The 23,061-nt window shown below is 44.3% G+C and overlaps 1 protein-coding gene across 3 annotated transcripts; it reads left to right on the top strand.

Annotated features, from left to right (window-relative positions):
* Positions 1–1,387: 1,387 nt before the first annotated feature.
* On the top strand, positions 1,388–19,252 carry LOC106600149 (phosphatidylinositol 4-phosphate 5-kinase type-1 gamma). 3 transcript variants are annotated; one of them, XM_014191482.2, is made up of 19 exons: positions 1,388–1,827; positions 6,544–6,581; positions 6,788–6,883; positions 7,172–7,302; positions 7,547–7,664; positions 9,188–9,340; positions 10,359–10,658; positions 10,990–11,189; positions 11,362–11,445; positions 11,557–11,605; positions 12,232–12,316; positions 12,488–12,646; positions 12,848–12,977; positions 14,797–14,832; positions 14,940–15,023; positions 15,176–15,689; positions 16,515–16,589; positions 16,933–17,016; positions 17,122–19,252. In XM_014191482.2, the coding sequence occupies exons 1-19, from the start codon at positions 1,710–1,712 to the stop codon at positions 17,122–17,124; spliced, it is 2,457 nt and encodes an 818-aa protein (XP_014046957.1). In that variant the 5' UTR covers positions 1,388–1,709; the 3' UTR covers positions 17,125–19,252. The 3 variants fall into 3 exon arrangements, 2 of the variants coding, with proteins under 2 accessions (XP_014046957.1, XP_014046958.1); XR_001327715.2 differs by lacking the exon at positions 16,515–16,589 and adding an exon at positions 15,828–15,862 and having other exon boundaries at positions 1,390–1,827; XM_014191483.2 differs by lacking the exon at positions 16,515–16,589 and having other exon boundaries at positions 1,390–1,827.
* Positions 19,253–23,061: the final 3,809 nt, after the last annotated feature.

The raw sequence follows: 23,061 nt of genomic DNA on the forward strand, positions 1-23,061 counted from the left end.
AGAGTGCTAAGAGCCTCGGCGTGACCCTGGACAACACCCTGTCGTTCTCCACTAACATCAAGGCGGTGACCCGATCCTGTAGGTTCATGCTCTACAACATTCGCAGAGTACGACCCTGCCTCACACAGGAAGCGGCGCAGGTCCTAATCCAGGCACTTGTCATCTCCCGTCTGGATTACTGCAACTCGTTGTTGGCTGGGCTCCCTGCCTGTGCCATTAAACCCCTACAACGCATCCAGAACGCCGCAGCCCGTCTGGTGTTCAACCTTCCCAAGTTCTCTCACGTCACCCCGCTCCTCCGCTCTCTCCACTGGCTTCCAGTCGAAGCTCGCATCCGCTACAAGGCCATGGTGCTTGCCTACGGAGCTGTGGGGGGAACGGCACCTCCGTACCTTCAGGCTCTGACCAGGCCCTACACCCAAACAAGGGCACTGCGTTCATCCACCTCTGGCCTGCTCGCCTCCCTACCTCTGAGGAAGCACAGTTCCGGCTCAGCCCAGTCAAAACTGTTCGCTGCTCTGGCACCCCAATGGTGGAACAAGCTCCCTCACGACGCCAGGACAGCGGAGTCAATCACCACCTTCCGGAGACACCTGAAACCCCACCTCTTTAAGGAATACCTGGGATAGGATAAAGTAATCCTTCTAACCCCCCCTTAAAAGATTTAGATGCACTATTGTAAAGTGGTTGTTCCACTGGATATTATAAGGTGAATGCACCAATTTGTAAGTCGCTCTGGATAAGAGCGTCTGCTAAATGACTTAAATGTAAATGTAATGTAAATGTATCGGAGCCCATGTATCTAGATATGTATCGAATCGTCTTGAAAGTGAAAGATGCGCGTCCGTAACACACAACTGATGTAGCTGCTAACACCCTGAACACCTTGTCAAAACCCACCCCAACAAAGATGAGAAGTACTGCCTCCTCAGAGCACTGAAATGAATGTCTAACTGTACTTTTGGATACACCTTTATGTACCAGTGTTATTGTATGACAATCCGAATGTGTTTATTGTATTGCATTTGATAGAATGAAGAATAAACTGAAAGCTACTGACATTGTTTACGGTCTGCAATTGTAAGCTACATTACAGCACACACTAATTATACAACTCAATGGTGACAGTTACGTGCTATAATGAAAGAGCTATGTCATGACAGTGTTGCTGCAAGATCTGTACTCTGTATGTAACATAATGTATCCTTATGATCCATTTTGGAACGGAAATCCTTTTTTGCTCTCAGTAGGCTACCCATTCCGACACCATTTAGTGGACAAACATGCGCAATGAAATTACGAGTTGATTTCGCATAAACTGGTTTTCTGTCATTCTATGAGCATGTCAACCAGCAAGAGGAGAGGGAGAGAGAGAGAGAGAGAGAGAGAAGGATGCTCCAATGACATGCATGACAGACCCTCCTACGTGAATGACGCAGCCACCGCTGTCATGCAACGCTGCTAGACGAGCAGTTGCCTAGGATATAGCGGTAGTATATCCGACAAGGCATCACCAATAGGCTATTGTTTGTATTATGGGTGTACAATTACCACGATGCAAATAAGACTGGTGTTGAAGAAATGTCGATGAGGCCACGTATTTAGCCTATTCAACGTGATGTCAGAGTGCCCTGTAGGCTACATTTCGTATTTGCCCTTGCTTCAACAAAGGACATTATTATATCGCGACGCTTATCCTGGAATTGTAAATGGATGAGACTGCGACAGCGGGAGAGGCCGGGGGAGGCATGCCCACATCGGGGGCGGGTAGATCGGACCAGATGGATACGGCCGGCCTCTCTCTCAAGCTGGATTCTGGAGACATGGGTTCGTATGTCTGTGCTTTATTATGAGACTAGTTTAATTGGCTAAATACTTTTGCATGAGAGATTGTTCAGATGAGCTAAACTGGCAGGAGAGCGCTGGCACCGTTCGACGGTGAGTATAAGGGTTCATTCAGGTTTTGGTCCAGCTGTCAATTATGCTTTGTCTCAGTAGACTAAATTATCTGTCAGTTTCCAGACCTAATAAATTCTTTATGGTAATAGGCTTATAACTAACCAAGATGGTCATCCTGCTATTTCTAAAGACAAGGACAAGCTGCCAGCAACCACCAAAAGCAAAAGCCTAATTAATTAATGCAGACATTGAGCATACAGAAGCTGACCAAGTCCAGATTAAAATGTACAGCATGCATTAGTTGGTAGGCAATGTCCAGGGCCTGACTATGTGAAACAGGTCAAGACAAACTGTCTAGTTTCCGCTCGGGAACCCAATTAAAGGTCATGTCTGCCAGTCTGTGGCATCAGATCATTGGTCAATTTCTATCAAAAGGAGAGGGAATCGGGCCTTTACTGTCGAGCTCATGATTGTATACGTTTGTGATTTGCAGAGAGGGAGAGAGTGTCTGTCTGTCTGTCTGTCTGTCTGTCTGTCTGTCTGTCTGTCTGTCTGTGTAACAGACTATCTATATGGTTCTTTGATCATCATCTTCACTATCTTATTTAATCGTGGGATGTCGATTTAGGCAGCCCGCCTCACCTCTCTGATTCAGAGGGGTTGGGCTAAACGCGGAAGACACCTTTCAGTTGGATGCATTCAGTAGTACAACTGACTAGGTATCCCCCCCCTTTCCCTTTAGAGATCAAACTAGGCCAATGTCTTTGTCACATAAAAGTGTTACAATTAAAGATGAAACACCAGGAAGCAGATAGAAACTTAATACAACGGCGTCGAATGATAAATGAACAGAAATGTCCTGAGCCTCTCTGCCTCTGCTTTACCTGAGTGTACACTGAATGACCAGGAGAACAGACTATATAGAGTGAATAGGCAGCAGCGCAACAGTTTAGCCTATATTACAATAATCCTACGTAGCCTTGAATATAGGAAGAACACCTTCTACCAGATATGTATGTAAGCGAACGTGCAATTGTAATGGAAAAACAGAAAACTGTCTTAGTCCTTCATTGTATTCTAGTCCGTTACAGGATATCTGTCACAATAGACTATTGCATAGTTCCACTGCTATTACTCTGGTATAACAGCAGTATAATGTAACCAATCTTTATTTAAAGATGATAAGGCAAGAGTCCGAGATGAACTGGAAAGCAGTATGTATGTATTACAGCTTGATGGTTTGGCTCGATGGTTAGGTTCATGTTAACCAACCCATCAAGCTGTACTCCACCTTCTGTGCATCCTCTCAGTGAAGCTGTTCAAGCCGAGTTGAACACTGCACATACACACATTTGTGCTTTCCTCCTTTTACAAACCAAGTATGAGGGAATGAACAGTACGGAGTAGGAATGAATGAATTTCAATACCATGGCAGATTCCCTATTGCACATGGAGTAAATGGAAATTGCATGGGCAACAGGGGTATTTGTGTTTGTAGTTGACACATACATTTGATTTGTACAACATAATTGACTGGTTTTCTTTGCAGCTCTTCTTGCAGTCATTTCCCTATTGAATTTTTACAGTTTCCCATCTGTAGAGAAGCAGCAACTGCACACACACACACACACACACACACACACACACACACACACACACACACACACACACACACACACACACAGTAGCAGACCATTATCTGCTGTAATCAGCTTATCAGCAGCACTTAGACTAGTGATGGAGCTAGAGACTGGCATCTGGTCGAATCCTCATCCAGCAGACCTCTAGCCCCTCTCTCTTCCTCTCTCACTCTCTCTCTTCTTTCGCTTTCTATTTTTAGTCGCTCTCCTCTTTTCTCTTTCTCTCCTTTTTTCTTTCTCTTTTAACCCTCCCATCCCTTTGCCCTCAGAACAGCCTCCATTCGTCGGGGCTTGGACTTTACAAGATGTTGAAAGCGTTCCACAGGGATGCTGGCCCATGTTAACTCCAATGCTTCCCACAGTTGTGTCAAGTTGGCTGGATGTCTTCTGGGTCCTGGACCATTCTTGAAACACACAGGAAACTGTTGAGCGTGAAAAACCCAGCAGCGTTGCAGTTCTTGACACAAACTGGTACCTACTAAAATACCCCGTTCAAAGGCACTTCAATCTTTTGTCTTTCCCATTCACCCTCTGAATTGCACACACACAATGCATGTCTCAATTGTCTCAAGGCTTAAATATCCTTATTTAACCTGTCTCCTCCCCTTAATCTACACTGATTGAAGTGGATTTAACAAGTGACATCAATAAGGCATCAGAGCTTTTACCTGGATTCACCTGGTCAGTCTGTCATGGGAAGAGCAGGTGTTTTTAAGGTTGTGTATACTCAGTTTACATTGCTATCTGAGCAGTCTGATTTCTCTTACTAAGTGTTGGCACCAGCCCAAAACTGCACTTGCTCAAGCCTGAGGGAATTGTCTCAAATCTCCTACGTTGGAAATAAGGGACGTGTGTGTGCCTGTGAGCACACTTGTGTGTACAGCATCGTGTGCGCGTGTGTGCACGCTTGCATGTAACAGCTTTATCCCTTAGTCGGCAGTGTTGTGCTATTAGACAGTCTTACACAACTCTTGTTTACGTCTCAATAACACTTGCCATCAGGCAGCCATTTTCTGAGCTGGCCAGTGAGAGGCCTAATCCTCTTTATACCATAAAACCCACACGCCGAACAGTCTAATGCCTACAAAATTCCAACGCAGTCCCTGGAAACCCAATCAGTCGTTGTATGATCTGAAACATTCAGTCTTTTCACTCTATATTGCAAAAAGAACCGTTGAGCATATAAGAATGCCAGCGTCTTAGGCACTGACCCACATTTCTCGCTTTGCTCCTGGACGAACCGAGTGAGGAATGAGACTTGGAAGCATGGCAACGCGAGACTATGTTGACCCTGATACACTAGTAGTGTATTGTCTAGTAATAGTTGCCCTTTGAGGATAGCTCCTCAGCATATTATGACTGGCCTTAATCCTACAGCACAGAGTTACCTTGCTACCTGAGTGTTCGTTTCTGAAGTGTTTGTTCGAGTGTTCGATTCTGTTTGTGTTCCATCCGAGTGCTCCTCCATCTGCGTGTTCTGTCTTTATTTTTTGTTCTGTCTGTGTGCTCTTTCTCAGTTTTCTGTCTCGGGATTGTTCTGAGAGTTATGTCTGTCTGAGTGTTCCGTCTTGAGTGTTTTTTTTTTTTCCCCCTTCAGTGTCCCGTACATGTTTCGTGTCCGAGTCTTCTGTCTTTCTCAGTGTTCCGTCTGTTGAGTGTTTTGTCTGTCTGAGCGTTCCGTCTGGGTTTGAGTCTGTGTGTTCTATCTTTCTAAATGTTCTGCATATATAATTAGGAATTAGAACTCTGCGTGACTGGCAAAGTCCTGCCAAAAAAGACCCTTCTAGCAAGACAACCTTCCAGAAGCTGATCTGTAGTCTGTTGGTCATTAGCCCAGTGTCATTGCTAGACCTTTAGGTCGATGACTAACGAGATTGGGTCGGCTCTAGGGAGTCCCATTGTTTTGTCTCTGGTGTGTGTGTCTCTCTGTCCTTCTCTCTCACTCATCTGTAAGTCTCTCTTTTTCTATTCACGGGCCAACTTCCTGGCGCCGGTTGTTCCGGCGGCTGGCACCCCTCTTAATCCTGCACTCTGATTGGCTGCTCACTGCTCAGGGCTTCCGGTCTCCTGGGAGACGGTGGTGGTGTCAACCAATGACAGGGAGTTCAGATTAGAGAGCCTGTCGATCCTAAAGAGTCACCTTTCCAGGACAGATCTGCTCTAGAAATAGATGATATCTACATCAAAGGCAGACACAAACTACCGTCAGGTCTGAGTTTTGGGGTGTTTTGGTATTTTTGTGTGTTTTTGGTGGCTATAACTGGAGTGCCGTTTCACGTTGAGGCTTGAGTGACAAAGAGTTGGGTGAGACATTCAAAACTCTTCAGGGTAGATATGTTTACGCGTACTCAGGGTGTTAAAGATATGAATATATGTCGAACCAAAATTGTTTCCTGGGTTGTGTTTGGCATTGCTTGTGTACATATCCATGAAGGATTAGCCTTCATGTACTACCAGTGGATATTCTGATTGAGTTTGTTATTTTAATTCTGGGCATCAGTGTTAGTTAACTACACTCTGCTGCATTGTATTTCTACGCCTGTAATGCTATTTGAGCCTAGAACCAGGTGTAAAGAATCCAAGCGCAGCGTAAGGCATTTGATGGATAGGTGTGTGTGTGTGTGTGTGTGTGTGTGTGTGTGTGTGTGTGTGTGTGTGTGTGTGTGTGTGTGTGTGTGTGTGTGTGTGTGTGTGTGTGTGTGTGTGTGTGTGTGTGTGTCGTGGATGGTGTCCAACATGGTGATAGTAGACAAGCTCTGGTTGGGCCATTTTCACTACGCCACTGATACTTTCCAGAGGGAATACACCTTTTAATAGTCGTGTAGATACAGTGCGTGAACACTGATGCATGTAGCTTTGGTTTCAGTCTTTTAGTACACTGCTGGCAATAACAGGTGCATACTCTGCCCTGGAACCCTTTTCCCTAGTTCCTGCATGTATCTAACAGTTAGGCCTAAGTCATGCATTGATGTTCTCTCCTTCTGTCTCCTCTGTTATTCAACAGAAGACGCTGGTCCTAGGAGGTCTACAATAACTAGCGAGGTGAGGGCTAGTTACACACACACGCACACGCACACACACACACACACACACACACACACACACACACACACACACACACACACACACACACACACACACACACACACACGCTACATATACCTAAAATGACATGTTTTATGCAGTAAAGCGTGCACTGCAGTGTAAGTAACCCACAAATAAAACTAGTCCCCCCTTTTCTCCCTCAGATGCCGTCCCCCACAGCTCAGGGTCTAGGCCCAGGTCAGGAGAAGAAGATTGGCCACAGGAGAGTAGACGCCTCTGGAGAGACCACCTACAAGAAGGTACACTACTCCTTTCCTCTTCTGCATCCCTTTCTCTCCTTCCTCCCTCATCTTCCCATTCTTCTTCTCTTCTCTTTCTGCTCTCTCCTTTGTTTTATACCTGTTTTCCCTCTCTTCTTGTCTTTACCTCTCTGTTTTCATCCTTCCACTCTCCCCTGACCTTTCTGTACTTCTTTTACTTCTCCTATCTCACTTGTCCTCCTTTCATCCTCTTCCTCCCTCATATTCGTTTTCATGGCTCTATTTAAGTGACTTGGGGTTTGTTTCCTGACTGCCTGTGCCCTACAGACCACGTCCTCTGCCCTGAAAGGTGCCATCCAGCTGGGCATCGGCTACACGGTGGGCAACCTGAGCTCCAAGCCAGAGAGAGATGTCCTCATGCAGGACTTCTATGTGGTGGAGAGCATTTTCTTCCCCAGGTGTGTTTCTGATTGTGTATGGATGGCAGATGTGTTTGTAAATGGTGTGTGTGTGTGTGTGTGTGTGTGTGTGTGTGTGTGTGTGTGTGTGTGTGTGTGTGTGTGTGTGTGTGTGTGTGTGTGTGTGCATAGACACTTAAAACACCTCCAATGTGAAGTGCTCTCTAGTACGATGCCCCGTTCTCTCTCCTGTCTTTCTCTCTCTCTGGCTCTCAATCCCATATTCTCTCCCTCTTCTCACCAGTGAGGGTAGTAACCTGACTCCTGCACACCACTACCCAGACTTCAGGTTTAAGACCTACGCCCCAGTGGCCTTCCGCTACTTCAGAGAGCTGTTCGGGATCCGACCCGATGACTACCTGGTGAGAGACAGTAACCGTAGTAAAAACACTACAGATAAGTCTTGTTAATATCTAGGTTAAATGTAGTATCCTACATCAGGTGATTATTTGCATAACATGACATCATTTGGATTTTTCAAGGAAGCATATGCTCCCATATGCTCTGGCCACACACACTGGAATGCATATTTAATTTGACCTTTATTTAACTAGGCAAAGTCAGTTAAGAGCTGGAGAGATATGCACAGATTGATTAACACACAGGCTGGACACACATCCACCCTGACACACATACTGTAAAGACGTGCACATGCACACGTGCACACACACAGTCGCTCCAGTAACCTCACACTACCTGCACCAGATGGAGGTTAGCGTACTAAGACTTGCTTTGTAAAGCTCCAAGCTGATTACAGTAGACACTCCGGTAGAGTATAGGCCAACTCAGAGACAAAGTTGGAGTGTCTGTTTCTATGGGTTTCTATGTACATGCATGGTTTCACAATTGCAGGAAAATGGAATATTTGACTCACTGTATTATTCCAGCATAAGGAATCCATTCCGCAACGTTCTTAGTTGTTCTCAGAAAAAAAGAGAGTGCGTGGGTATGTAATTATCCTCAGTGTGTAGAGAGGATCTTCAATCTCTCCCCTTAAGCCTGTTCAAGCCCCTGTGTTTATCTTGCCTTCCAGACTCCACTTCAGGGAGCTGTAGAAACCCTATAAAGTGTCTAATGAAGGACCATCTATAGAACCCTATAAAGTGTCTAATGAGGGACCATCTATAGAACCCTATAAAGTGTCTAATGAAGGACCATCTATAGCACCCTATAAAGTGTCTAATGAAGGACCATCTATAGCACCCTATAAAGTGTCTAATGAAGGACCATCTATAGAACCCTATAAAGTGTCTAATGAAGGACCATCTATAGAACCCTATAAAGTGTCTAATGAAGGACCATCTATAGAACCCTATAAAGTGTCTAATGAAGGACCATCTATAGAACCCTATAAAGTGTCTAATGAGGGACCATCTATAGCACCCTATAAAGTGTCTAATGAAGGACCATCTATAGAACCCTATAAAGTGTCTAATGAAGGACCATCTATAGAACCCTATAAAGTGTCTAATGAGGGACCATCTATAGCACCCTATAAAGTGTCTAATGAAGGACCATCTATAGCACCCTATAAAGTGTCTAATGAAGGACCATCTATAGCACCCTATAAAGTGTCTAATGAAGGACCATCTATAGAACCCTATAAAGTGTCTAATGAAGGACCATCTATAGAACCCTATAAAGTGTCTAATGAGGGACCATCTATAGAACCCTATAAAGTGTCTAATGAAGGACCATCTATAGAACCCTATAAAGTGTCTAATGAAGGACCATCTATAGAACCCTATAAAGTGTCTAATGAGGGACCATCTATAGCACCCTATAAAGTGCCCTATGTGAACCTCTCCAGTGTTGGTGCCATTTTATATGTTATCTCTACGGCCCACTGATGTATCCTGTGTGTATATATGTGCTTTCTCTTCAGTACTCTCTATGTAATGAGCCCCTAATCGAGCTGTCCAATCCCGGTGCCAGCGGCTCCATATTCTACGTAACCAGGGACGACGAGTTCATCATCAAAACAGTCAATGCCAAGGAGGCGGAGTTTCTGCAGAAACTACTTCCTGGCTACTACATGGTCAGTATGTCACAAGCCCCTCCTTCATTCCAATTCATGCGTGTGTGCGTGTGTGATGGTCACATCTTAGCCCCTGGGGTTAACCTATGTTCAGCTATGACACCAGTAGGGACTGCCATGGGCTAAGCACATCACTAAGAAACGTCACACGCCTTAAGCGCACACGTCTTAGTAGACACACGGCCAGAGGTTTTAAGTCCAACCGACTCACGTCTGTCAGGTGTCTTGGACAGGAGCCAGGAGTCAGGGTCACTGCAGGCAGAATCTGCAAAGGCATGCCTTCTTAATGTTATTATAATAACGTTTTTTATAACGTATAGCAAGTTCATCAATAAAGCTTTTGTACAGTATTCTTGTTTTTGTATCAATGTATGGCTTAATGAACATTAATTTCCCAGGCATTTATTAGTTCTACAAATGTTTTAAGGGGAAATATTTAACTAGTCGAACTGACATATCTAAAATCCACTGGATTGTTAGCAATTGATGTAATTCTTCAATATCACAAACTCCAAAGCAAATCAAGGGGAGAAAAATAGGTTTATTTGAGAAGGACAAATTAAGATGTTATGCTGGGAGGTAGATGTTCAGTCTCCCCTGTCCTCAGCTTTTCTCCCCGGATGTCATTTATAACCCCCCGCCCTAGCCTGGGGTTGACCAATCAGATGTCCTTGCAGTACAACTTGGTCAATGGCCAAATAACAAGTATCCTGCTCCCGACTCAATATACAGACCAATGAAAACGTGGCACATGTAGCTCTGAGTTCAGGAGTGACATTCCACAGATTCTAAACAGATGTTGAACTGAAAACCAACTTCTATTGATCGTTAACTCTAGTCCTCTCGTCCTCTCCTCTGCGTTCTGCATTTATCTTCAAAATATTCTTATATAATCAATATGATGGCACCATATCATTTCCCATTGTTGCATGTAAAGAACACTACAATAGGCACATAATTATATTTTTCTCACTCTTCTCCTTCCTCTTCTCCCCTCTTCCTCTCCTCCTCTCTCTAGAATCTGAATCAGAACCTGAGGACCCTGCTTCCTAAGTTCTTTGGTCTCTACTGCGTCCAGTCTGGGGGTAAAAACATCCGTATCGTGGTCATGAACAATGTGTTACCACGCGCCGTACGCATGCACCTCAAGTTTGACCTGAAGGGCTCCACGTATAAACGGCATGCATCGAAGAAAGAGAGGGAGAAATCGAATCCCACCTTTAAAGATCTGGACTTTATATCAGATGTACCGGAAGGACTGACCCTGGATCAGGATACATACAGCGCCCTGCTAAAGACCCTACAGAGAGACTGTCTGGTGAGAGAGGGAGGAGAGGATGAGGAGCAGGGACATGAGGAGAGGGTGGGGGGATAATACATACAGAGCTTTGGTCAAGACCCTCCCTGTCTGGTGAGAGAGGGAGGAGGGGAGGAGAAGGGGAGGGAGGGAGGAGAGGGGAAGGAGAGTAGGGTGGTTTAGGATGGGCTTACAGGGGTAAACCCAAAAGAGAGACTGGCTTAGAGAGGAGGAGAGATTAGACGTGGAAGGAAGGGGAGGATGAAAGCCATTATGACCTGTGTGTCTGTGCTGTCTGGTAGATCCGCCGATCATTCATTCTGACCTTCATTCTCTGTCTGTGGTACTCCAGGTGCTTGAGAGCTTTAAGATCATGGACTACAGTCTACTGCTGGGGGTCCATAACCTGGGCCTGGCTGTGAGAGAGTCCCAGGGCTCACCAGCAGGGGGCGATGAAAAGAAGCCTCAGGCCCAGAGAGCCCTCTACTCTACTGCCATGGAGTCTATACAGGGAGGGAAGGCTTGTAGAGACACATCAGACCACGATGCTACGTGAGTTACCGAGCTAACACACACAGGCATGCATGTACACACACACACACACACACACACACACACACACACACACACACACACACACACTCACTCACTCACTCACTCAGTGTCTTGGAGTCCTCTCCCGCTAAATGAGATTCTCTCTCTCTCTCGCTCGCTCTCTCTCCAGGATGGGTGGTATTCCTGCTGTGGATGGTAAAGGAGAGCGTCTCCTTCTCTTTATTGGAATTATCGACATCCTGCAGTCCTACAGGTCAATTTCACCAAATCACTCATTGCGTTACTACTGATGTACTGCTAATCAAAAGGACTAGTACTAATTGAATAATATATGAATTACTGAGTTATTTTTCTTGTCCTGCAGGCTAATCAAGAAACTGGAGCACTCGTGGAAGTCTCTGATCAGTGACGGGGTGAGTCCAGTTGCAGGTTGTCGTTTATTGTCATGAGTCTTACCTTGGAGGCAGAACTGAGCGATTTCTGTTAGATGGGCCAGCTGCAAAGTCAAAATTGTCTATATCGAGAGAAAAAAAATCATAAAAACAAAAATGAGCTTTTCTTTTCTTAATTTAAGGCATTAGGGTTAGCAGTGTGATTAAGGTTAGGGTTAGGTTTAAAACCAGATCTTATGACATTGTGGCTGTGCCAGCTGTTGACTACTCTACAGAGGTGCCTCCAGGGCAAGATTTATGACAATAAATGCCAACCTGCAGTCCAGTCCTCAGACTTTGGCACCTTTCCTAGGCTTACACAGGCCCGGTGACGAGCTGCTCTACTTACAGCTGCATAATTCAACACAGACAGTCAACAGCATATAGACAGACAAAGTGTCCTTAAACCTTTAAGGAGTAACCAATGAATGCAACATTAGTCTGATACTGAGAATGGCTAGTAGGTTATTATTTTAGAACCAACTAGACGTTTGAAAAGGTGACATGGACTAACTCTCCCATTTCAATAATTCCCTATGCCTGACTGTACAGATGTGTTTGATGGTTTGTTTGCTAAGATGGTTTCCCCTTCTCTCTATCTCTCTCAGGACACAGTGTCTGTCCACAGGCCCAGTTTCTATGCAGACAGGTTCTACAAGTTCTGCAGCACCACCGTCTTTAGAAAGAGCTGCTGTGAGTAGGAACACATTACACGACATGCAACAAATGTTTTATTTGATATTTCAGCTCACAATCTACATGTCGAGATTGAGTAATCGATTCATTGAGTTTACCTCTTGACTGCTTTCTCTTTTCTCTCTCATCCATCTCCACCCTCTTTTTCTTGCCTCTCCTCCCCTCCAGCCCTGAGGTCTTCTCCCTCCAAGAGAGGGCGAGGGGGGGCTCTGCCCGCACCCAAAAACAGTGTCCAAACACAGCTTTCCGTAGAGAGAGAGGAGAACCAGGAGAACGAAGACCTGCACCTCAGAGGGGCTCGTGGCTTCCCTCTGCTGGAGGAGGACGGTAAGATGGTTACCACACTCCATATCTATACAGAGGCTGACCTAAGGAAACTGTTTCTCCTGTTTGAGCCAAAATGGCCGACAAGCATTTGAGGACCATTAGCTTTTTTTCCACACGGCTATTTGGGTGAAGTGTCATGCTGTGGTGGTAGATGACTAATGCTCTATCACAATCATTTCTCTCTCTCTTCTCTCCTCTCAGGTCTGAGAGAGCATCCCCATACTCCTCCGTCTTTTGAGGATGCGACCACAGCATCCATCGCTACCACTCTCTCTTCAAACAACTCTCTCCCTACCACACCCTTTGATACACCAGAACACCCACGCTTCAGGTACACACACACACACAAACACTAGAGAACGACCGCAGCAGCAGCAAGCTAGCTCATTCTCTAACAGAAAGGTGCAGTATTCAGAAGTAAGTGAATTGACACAGTGACCAAAATCGAACTCCTGTTGCAAATATTAAATACAATTGAACTGTATTTTATTGGTCGCATACACATACAGTTGAAGTCGGAAGTTTACATACACTTAGGTTGGAGTCATTAAGACTCGTTTTTCAACCACTCCACACATTTCTTGTTAACAAACTATTGTTTTGGCAAGTCGGTTAGGACATCTACGTTGTGCATGACACAAGTCATTTTTCCAACAATTGTTTACAGACAGATTATTTCACTTATAATTCACTGTATCACAATTCCAGTGGGTCAGAAGTTTACATACACTAAGTTGACTGTGCCTTTAAACAACTTGGAAAATTCCAGAAAATTATGTCATGGCTTTTGAAGCTTCTGTTAGGCTAATTGACATCATTTGAGTCAATTGGAGGTGTACCTGTGGATGTATTTCAAGGCCTACCTTCAAACCCAGTGCCTCTTTGCTTGACATCATGGGAAAATCAAAAGAAATCAGCCAAGACCTCCACAAGTCTGGTTCATCCTTGGGAGCAATTTCCAAACGCCTAAAGGTACCACGTTCATCTGTACAAACCACGTTCATCTGTACGCAAGTATAAACACCATGGGACCACGCAGCCATCATACCGCTCAGGAAGGAGACACGTTCTATCTCCTAGAGATGAGCGTACTTTGGTGCAAAAAGTGCAAATCAATCCCTGAACAACAGCAAAGGACCTTGTGAAGATGCTGGAGCAAACAGGTACAAAAGTATCTATATCCACAGTAAAACGAGTCCTATATCAACATAACCTGAAAGGCCGGTCAGCAAGGAAGAAACCACTGCTCCAGAACCGCCATAAAAAATCCAGACTACGGTTTACAACTGCACATGGGGACAAAGATCGTACTTTTTGGAGAAATGTCCTCTGGTCTGATGAAACAAAAATAGAACTGTTTGGCCATGATGACCATAGTTATGTTTGGAGGAAAAAGGGGGAGGCTTGCAAGCCGAAGAACACCATCCCAACCGTGAAGCACAGGGGTGGCAGCATCATGTTGTGGGGGTGCTTTGCTGCAGGAGGGACTGGTGCACTTCACAAAATAGATGGCATCATGAGGGGGGAAAATTATGTGGATATATTGAAGCAACGTCTCAAGACATCAGTCACATTGTCAGTGATGTGTACAACCAGGAACTTGAAGCTTTTCACCTTTTCAGCTGTGGCCCCCATCGATGTGGATGGGGGTGTGCTCCCTCTGCTGTCTCCTGAAGTCCACGATCAGCTCCTTCACTTTGTTGACTTTGAGGGAGTGCACCACTCCACCAGGGCCCTCATCTCCTCCCTGTAGGCTGTCTCGTCTTTGTTGATAATCATGCCTACCACTGTTGTCTTGTCTGCAAACTTGAGTTAATTCACTAATAATAATGCTTGTGTCGAGGTGCCCGGGACATTCATGCAATAAGCAAGCTAGCTAAGCAGATGGCTATGTGACCTGTTAGCAAAGATTACGATAACTAACCCTTTCATGTGTAGTGTTAGCTAGCTGTTTGATTTTAAAATTGATGCATTAATGCATACATGGCTGTCTCTGGGAAATGTTGTCATCAAAATGTTAACATTTTATTATGTTGAATATTGGCCTAAAATATCGGTATCATCATCGGCCCTAAAAAATTACATATTTTTCTCTAACACGCACACGCTCCTACAGATACACACTCACCTGTCCCTGTTCTACCCCACAGGAGGCCAACCCACTCTCCACGGGACCGTGAGGGGAGGTAAGCAGTCTTATTTCGTACCCTTTCAATCTAACACATCTCTTCTCATCTGACCATTCTGACTGTAATTGATGGTCCGATGTCACTTCCTGTGCTGTCCCATGTAGTTTCAGGCCACAGCAGGAAGTAGTGGCGGTGCACGAGCAGACCATCACTGTGGCTGTAGAGGTGAAGAGGGAACCTACAACCAGGTACACACACACACACACACACACACACACACACACACACACACACACACACACACACACACATACATATACAAACACACACACACAAGAACCCCCCCACACACACACACATTATCACCTGTCTGACAGCAGTGTTTCTATCTCTGTCACAGTGTGGTTCCAGAGGACCTACAGGACTCTAAAGTAACAGAGGAGGAAGTCATCACACAGACCACAGCTGCTTCCTCTACACCTCCTTCAACCCCTCCTCCCTCCTCCGCCCCTCCATCCTCCACACCTCCCTGCTCAGTCCCACCAGCCTCCACTCTCCCTCGTTCCCTTCCTCCCTCAGTCCCTTCCTCCTCTGCCCCTCACTCTAACTCCACTCTCCCTTCTTCTTCCACTCGTCCTTTCTCCACCAATCAATCATCAGCTCACATCGCCTCCACCCTTCCACCCTCTGCAGTCCCTCCACCCTCCAACTCTCCCTCTCCCACCACTCCCGCCTCCACCCTTCCCTCCTCCTCCCCCCATTCTTCCCCCCTCCTTCCAAGCACCCCTCCCTCCTCTCTCCCTCCGAGCCCCCAGGTGACAGTAGAACGCTTTTCGTCCAATCATCTGTCTGTCACCTCGTCCGTCAGCCACAACTCACTGGAGGGGGAGGTGCCAGTCTCAGACATCTACTTTGTAAGTCGTGTGTGTGTGTGCGTGTGTGTGTGTGTGCGTGTGTGTGTGTGTGTGTGTGTGTGTGTGTGTAACAGTCTTCAGCGTGTGAGTGTAGCTCTGAAGCTCTTGTGGTTTACTGGGGTTTTGGATTTCTTACAGTCGGGCAGTAAGGACAGCGTGGTTGATCTATGAGGGTGAGGGTTTGTGTAGTTTGCTGTCATTGATCATTGATCATTAATCACAAAGTGTGGCTTGAAAGCATGTGGCAATGTTGGTTACTCTCCCTGCAATAAAGAGGTTGGATTGAATCCTGAGACACCACATGCCTGATAACAAACATTCTGCTGAAATAGCAACTGGGAGAGAGAACAGTATACAGTACTAAAAGTCTCTTTTGTGTTGTGTCGCGTGGATTGCATGTTGGCTTGTGGCTTGTGTGTTGCTCATGCCTGGCTGATCCATATTAATCCAGTCATGTGATTCATTCTTATAATCCCCCAGTCATATCATGATGGGTTGTCAACAGCAATCTGGCCTGGTGGTTCATTCAACATTATGTTCTTTCCTCATCCATTTTGAATATGTATTATTCCATTCTCCTCCTCATTTTCACTCTCTTTTTCCTCTCCGTCTCCACTGCCCCACCCCACCCATGTTGTCACAACATCCCTCTGTCCATCTCTCTCTCTCTCTCTCTCTCTCTCTATGTGTCTCTGTCTCTCTTGCTCCTCTTCATTCTCCCTCTTTTTCTCTTACTTCCTTTTCCATTTCTCTTCATCTACCCCCCCCCGTCCTTACATGTGTGTCTGTGTGTCTTTGTGTATGCACGTGTTTGTGTATTATCAGTATGCTGATGGGAGGTATTGGGTGTACTCCCCAATTCTGGGTCGTAAGAAGCTCAACTCAAGCTCTAGCTGCAATGTAAGTCACGGCTGCTGGTTGCACAAGCCATAGTCAGCTGTAGTGTCATGTAAAGTGGTGTGGAGTGGTGTCGGCTTCCTTCCCCTGATTCTGAGCTTCTAGAACCCATCTCAAATCAACCCCTAACATAGCCCCTTAGGCACTTTAGATCAGAAAAGATTGGACAAGTGTGAGCAAAATGGCAAAACAACTAAACAATTAATACCCGACATAGGGTTAGAGGAGCTATTTAGGACTTGTCGAAGGTCTTCCTCCCTAAATGTACTTTTCTCTCTCTTCCTCCTGTCTCTGCGTATGCTGACCTGTGTCTGCTGCCCCTGCTGGTTGGGTGGCGTAACAACAGAATCAGGAGGACAGGAGCTGGGTGTACTCTCCTCTGCACTACGGCTCAGAGTCCAGACCTGGCTCTGACGGGGAGAGCGAGACAGTAAGTGTGCACTTCGTCAATACCCCTACAGAGAAGTTTCCTTCACTCATACCCTAACTCTGAACTCGCCCTCTCTCTCAAATGTCTCTTTCTTTTTCTCAACAGTAAGTTGAGTGGAGTCTCCAATGTAAGCGAATCACTTGAGAGGCTTGAAGACTACAGACAGAAGCTGTGATGCTTTACGAAGCTCCATGAAGCTCTATGAAGCTTCTACGGCATTGTGTAACCCTTGTGGCCCAATCTGCATGTGAAGGCTTGTTTTACCCACATGGATGGAGAAGGATTCTGTGGGAAAACTTAATAAAATGTTATTTCTCTGCTTTGGCAACACCTTCCTAACACACACACACGCGTCTTCACACTCACACACTCTAACATTGTCCTATATAAGTATGCAACAAAAATGTTCCCTTTGCCACAAAATCAACTCATGAACATGAAAGTATGCATTTTGAATAAAACCATATTGCAACCCTTTCCAAACATCAGCTAAGGCTGCCCAGAGACTATCGTACAGTACTTTAGTTGGTCTTGTTGTGCTGTTAAGAATGATATTTGTCTTTTGTTACTGGTGCTTGTCTTTTGTTAACTGTGCTGTAATATCACGAATTGAATATCATGTGCAATATTGTCATGGTCAGGTTTTTGACTCCTATGGTTAAATGTTGGAGAGTTTTGTCTTTTTCTGAAGCAAAACTTTTTTTCTCTCAGTTGTTTATAATGTTTTGTAGTGATCACTGGTCTGATGGTGATGGTTTCAAATTCAGCTCAATCAATAATGTAAGTTGTGTTAAGAATCGTGAACATTTCTGTCTGGAATTGTGCGTGCTCCGTGTTCTCACAGGGCACACTGAAGTCTTCACAATGGTCATGAAAACCTGAACATTTTATTTCATTATTAGCTCTCTAAAACTATCATTTTGTAAATGTTTTTTTGAAACCATATCTTTGTCATTGTTTTACATTTAAATGTTACATTTGAGTAATTTAGCAGAAGCTCTTGTCCAGAGCAACTTACAGTTAGTTAGTGCATTCACGTTAAGATAGCTAGGTGGGACAATCGCAGATCATATGCCTAGTAAGGACACTTTTCCTCAATAAAGTAGCTATCAGCAAAGTCAGAGCTAGAAAAGGGGGGCTCAGTTGGTAGAGCATGGTGTTTGCAACACCAGGATTGTGGGTTTGATTCCCATGGGGGACCAGTACAGAGAAAAAATTTATGAAATGTATGCATTCACTACTGTAAGTCGCTCTGGATAAGAGCGTCTGCTAAATTACTAAAATGTAAATGTAAAATGGGGGGGGGGGGGTCAAGTGTAAGTGTTGGTTCAGTTTATTTATTTGTTGAATTATTTGTCTCTATTGCTGGGGAATGTTAATTTTTATAGATATACTGAACAAATGTGTTATTATTGCCTTACTGAGAAATATTCCCTTGATCAGTTTTCCTTTTTTAAATTCATTTTGATCAATTGGACCAGGGTAGGTGTAATATAAAATATAGTAATATATGCCATTTAGCAGACGCTTTAATCCTAAGCGATTTACAGTCATGCATGCATACATTTTTACTGATGGGTGGCGCCAGCGGGAATCAAACCCACCACCCTCGGAGTTGCAAGCGACTGAGCCGCACAGGACCAACACAGTGTGTTGAACTTCAGCGTAACTTTAAAAAATAATAATATGATTATCATTATTGTTTATATTATAAGAGGTCCATACACTCCTCAGTAGTTCTATAATGTCATTCTTCAGCATCTAAGAAGAAAAATATATATTCTGTGAATTGTAAATAGTGTGTGTGCGTGGGTGACAAAGAGCGAAAGGGTTGGCGAGGAAAAGAGGATATTGCACTTTGTCCTGGTCAATAATATAAAACATCAAGGGTAAAAAAAGATACAATTGTTCCACTCCAGGGAACTTTAAAGGTTCTAAACATTACTGTAACATTTAATCAATGTCCATCCTTCTAAGGTGCAATCTGTAAGTTATCTGGCCCACTGTGGCAACCAGACAAAGGGAAAAACACAATTGACCTGAAACAAAACACAAAGAAAAAAGATCTAGTTCAAATTTGTCAATGATACTGTACTTGTACGACTTCATCATCAATCCCCCGAAAAGTGTTGGGGTGAACGTACAGATTGCCCCTTGAAGACAAATCAATGGCTGTGTGTAAAGTGTTTTGACAAGGAGTTAGTGCTTATCATCACTGAGTAAAAATTAAATAATATCTTGTGTAAGAATTATTAAATTAAATCTCTCACTTAACAGGATCGGTGGGTCCCCCACGGGACGGTTGAGCTAACGTAGGCTAATGCGATTAGCATGAGGTTGTCAGTAACAAGAACATTTCCCAGGACATAGACATATCTGATATTGTCAGAAAGCTTACATTCTTGGTAATCTAACTGCACTGTCCAATTTACAGTAGCTATTACAGTGAAAGAATACCATGCTATTGTTTGAGGAGAGTGCACAATTTTGAACTTGAAAAGTTATTAATAAACCAATTGGGCACATTTGGGCAGTCTTGATACAAAATTTAGAACAGAAATGCAATGGTTCATTGGATCAGTCTAAAACTTTGCACATACAATGCTTCCATCTAGTAGCCAAAATCAAAATTGCGCCTGGGCTGGAATAATACATTATGGCCTTTCTCTTGCATTTCAAAGATGATGGTACCAAAAAAACGGTTGTTTTTTTCTTTATATTATCTTTTACCAGATCTAATGTGTTATATTCTCCTATATTACTTTCACATTTCCACAAACCTCAAACTGTTTCCTTTCAAATGGTACCAAGAATATGCATATCCTTGCTTCATGTCCTGAGCTACAAGCAGTTTGATTTGGGTAAGTCATTTTAGGTGAAAATAATGGCTGATATTTATTTATTTGCGCAGGGTTGCAAATACTTGACGAATCTGACCCATAGAGGTACTATATTCAGGGACGGCGCCACGCATAAGAAACATAAGCGGTCACTTAGGGGTCGCTTGGGGGCCCCCGACCCCCCCAAAAAATATTATTGTGTTTTGGGGGGAATTCAGGGTCTCGACTTACTGTTGAGAGTTAGAATAGTAGACAAGGAGCTATTTCCACATTTGGATGTGCATCCACAGTTTTTCTCTTGTGTCAATCACTGACTGTCACTCAATTAGCCATGTTGGCTAACAATTTTTAAGAGTCTAGCCAGTTATCTAAACTTAGTAATCATGTCCGAATACCAACTAGGACACGGTTTCCCAAAAGCATCTAAAGGCTAAATGAATCGTTAGACCCTTCGTAGGAGCATCATTAAAACTCTGAGCTGTTTCCCAAAACCATCATTATTATTGTTTCACTTGAAAACGCTTGTAATCGTAACGCCTGCCTCAGAACACCTGTAGAACAGGTAAGTGTGTCGTTAGACTGCATAAAAAACGAAACAGTAATCGGCTTATTTTAAATCATATTGATATACATTTCATGTTCAATCAATTGAGTTCTATTTTGCTACTTGTAGGCTACTGTCTATAATTTGTTTCAATATATTTCATGATGTGTAGCCTAACGTGCACTGTGATGTGCCAAATCGGTGATTTAGTGCATTTTAATTTGGTAAGCATTGGAATAAGCCGCCTCAATATTTGCATCCGTATGTGGTAATATCTCTGGAGGTGATCCGTCATCAGTATTGTGAAATAATTCTGATGTTAAGGTAAGATTTGAATGGAGAAAGCTGATCTGAGAGCAGCGCTGCCTTTAGATCCTATCAGTATCAATACATGCTCCAACAACGCACTTAACAAACATTCCTTCTGCATGGTGTTTTGGGAAACGTTACATTTTTGGCCATTGTAGGAAAGATGCATCTTTAAAACACTTGGAAGCCTATGTTACAGGGCTATCAGGAAACTGGGTCCAGGTATGCAGGGCACGTGCCCAGGGGCCCCGAGCTCCAGGGGTTCCCCATTGATTTAATTTTGTTCGTCACTCTCATTTAGGGCTGTTGCGGTGACCATGTTACCACCACACCTGCAGTTGAGTCATGACCGCAGTAAAATTCTATGCGACCATTGAGTCACTGTAATCTCCTTTTATGCACATGCGGACATGCGTTAATCAAATCAAACTTTATTTGTCACATGCGCCGAATACAACAAGTGTAGACCTTACCATGAAATGCTTACTTACAAGCAGCAGTGCAGTAACACAATAAAATAACAATAAAGAGGCTATATACAGGGGGTACCGGTACCGATTAGTTGAAGTAATTTGTAATGTAGGTAGGTGTGAAGTGACTATGCATAGATAATAAACAGCAAGTAGCAGCAGTGTACAAAAAAATGGAAGGGGGGGGGTCATTGTAAATAGTCCGGTGGCCATTTGATTAATTGTTCAGCAGTCTTATGGCTTTGGGGGTAGAAGCTGTTAAGGAGCCTTTTGGTCCTAGACTTGGCGCCTGCTGTGCTGGAGCAGAGAAAACAGTCTATGACTTAGGTAATAATACCTAACTCGCTAATGATCATCAGGTCGCTAATGGTCTGGTACTCAGGGCTCTATTGTCCCTCTAACCACTCTGACATCAATGCAAATGCAACCGAAAATCACATCAAACACTTATCATCAAAAAAGTATGTGCTTTTAAACCTCATCTCACTGTTTGAAGAAAGAATATGAACAACAGGTTGAAACTGAGTGGAAAACATGGTCATTGTGGATGTTGCTTCAAAGCCTAACTCAACAAAATGGACAGTGCTTTCTAAGGTGATGATAAAATCAAAACACAAGATATGCATATTAGAGCTTACAGTTATTTCCACTGGAATCTTTTATAAATAAATAACTTTAACTTACGGCTCTCTTCTGATGTTGGTAACAATTATTTGATGTCCATCACTCCAGTTTGTAGCTGGCTAGCATCACTCCGGCTGGTACCTAGCTCCATCAATTGAACTCACGGTAATCCCGAAGGCGAAAATGACACATCGGTGGTATGGAACAATCGTCTTCCAGAACTAGCACGTCCTCTTTCTCCCACGATACTCCGACGGAAGTTACTTTCTGAATTTGTCTCCTCTCTACTCGTTATTATTCTCTAACTCTCTCCTCCTTTTGCAACACACTTGCCCACACACTCACTCATGCCACCTCTCCCCAGGACCTTTCAGAGCCGGCGGTGATGTCACCTGCCTCATAGTTGTCTTGGAAAGTCCCTGAACAGAACGGCAAAAGCCATATCCCTAGACTCTGCCACATTCCCCCCTGCAAAACCCTGCCAAGCCCGAGTATCTCTGAACACAGAAAACAACAATTCACATGCTTGACCTTGCAGTGCACATCAACTTAACTTCTACAGGTTTCAAGTTTCGGTATCACAGGATAAGGATAAGACATAGCCTTCCGAAACCTCACAGGCAATGTAACCCTAGAGCTCCTCTCTGACCGTCAGGGACCCTCCAACGCCTCATTCGCTGTGTGCATGCTTTCTTCCTCCTCAGGGGGTGCCTCCTCTTCCCCTGACATCAACTCAGGCTCTTCTATGCCTACTTCCGTTTGCAGTACCCCTGCTGGCACATCCACATGACCATCCTGGGGCAGTGCTCTCAACATGTCATGCATCGTACGATTTAACCTTTCACACTGACCATTTCCCTGAGGGTGGTAGGGGCTACTGCGACTTTTACCGATACCATAGAGATTGCAGAGTTCCTTGATCACATTGGCCTCGAAACACCTCCATTGGTCAGAATGCAATCTTGCTGGACAACCATAGTATTTGATCCAATACTGCAACACAGCATTAGCCGTAGTGTGAGCTGTCTGGTTCTTTGTCGGCACTGCTATGTTGAACTTGGTAAACATGTCTGTTAAGACCAAAACATTCTCAAATCCATCTGTTGTCCTCTCCAACAGCGTGAAGCCCATGGCCACAACCTCTCTTGGTGTCATCACATTGCTGAAAGTCATGCATTCCCTTTGCATGGGGAACACATCCCTATCCAAGGCACAGCGTTTACATTGTTTCACCCATGTCTGGACAGTCTTCAGCATA

This window comes from Salmo salar, chromosome ssa03, assembly GCF_905237065.1.
Source record: "Salmo salar chromosome ssa03, Ssal_v3.1, whole genome shotgun sequence".
Taxonomy (NCBI): Eukaryota; Metazoa; Chordata; class Actinopteri; order Salmoniformes; family Salmonidae; genus Salmo; species Salmo salar.

Coding starts and splice junctions, on each gene's coding strand:
- LOC106600149 (XM_014191482.2), top strand. CDS start 1,710: ATGGATGAGACTGCGACAGCGGGAGAGGCCGGGGGAGGCATGCCCACA. Junction 1,828..6,543: donor GCTGGATTCTGGAGACATGG/GTTCGTATGTCT, acceptor GTTATTCAACAG/AAGACGCTGGTCCTAGGAGG. Junction 9,341..10,358: donor TACTTCCTGGCTACTACATG/GTCAGTATGTCA, acceptor TCCTCTCTCTAG/AATCTGAATCAGAACCTGAG.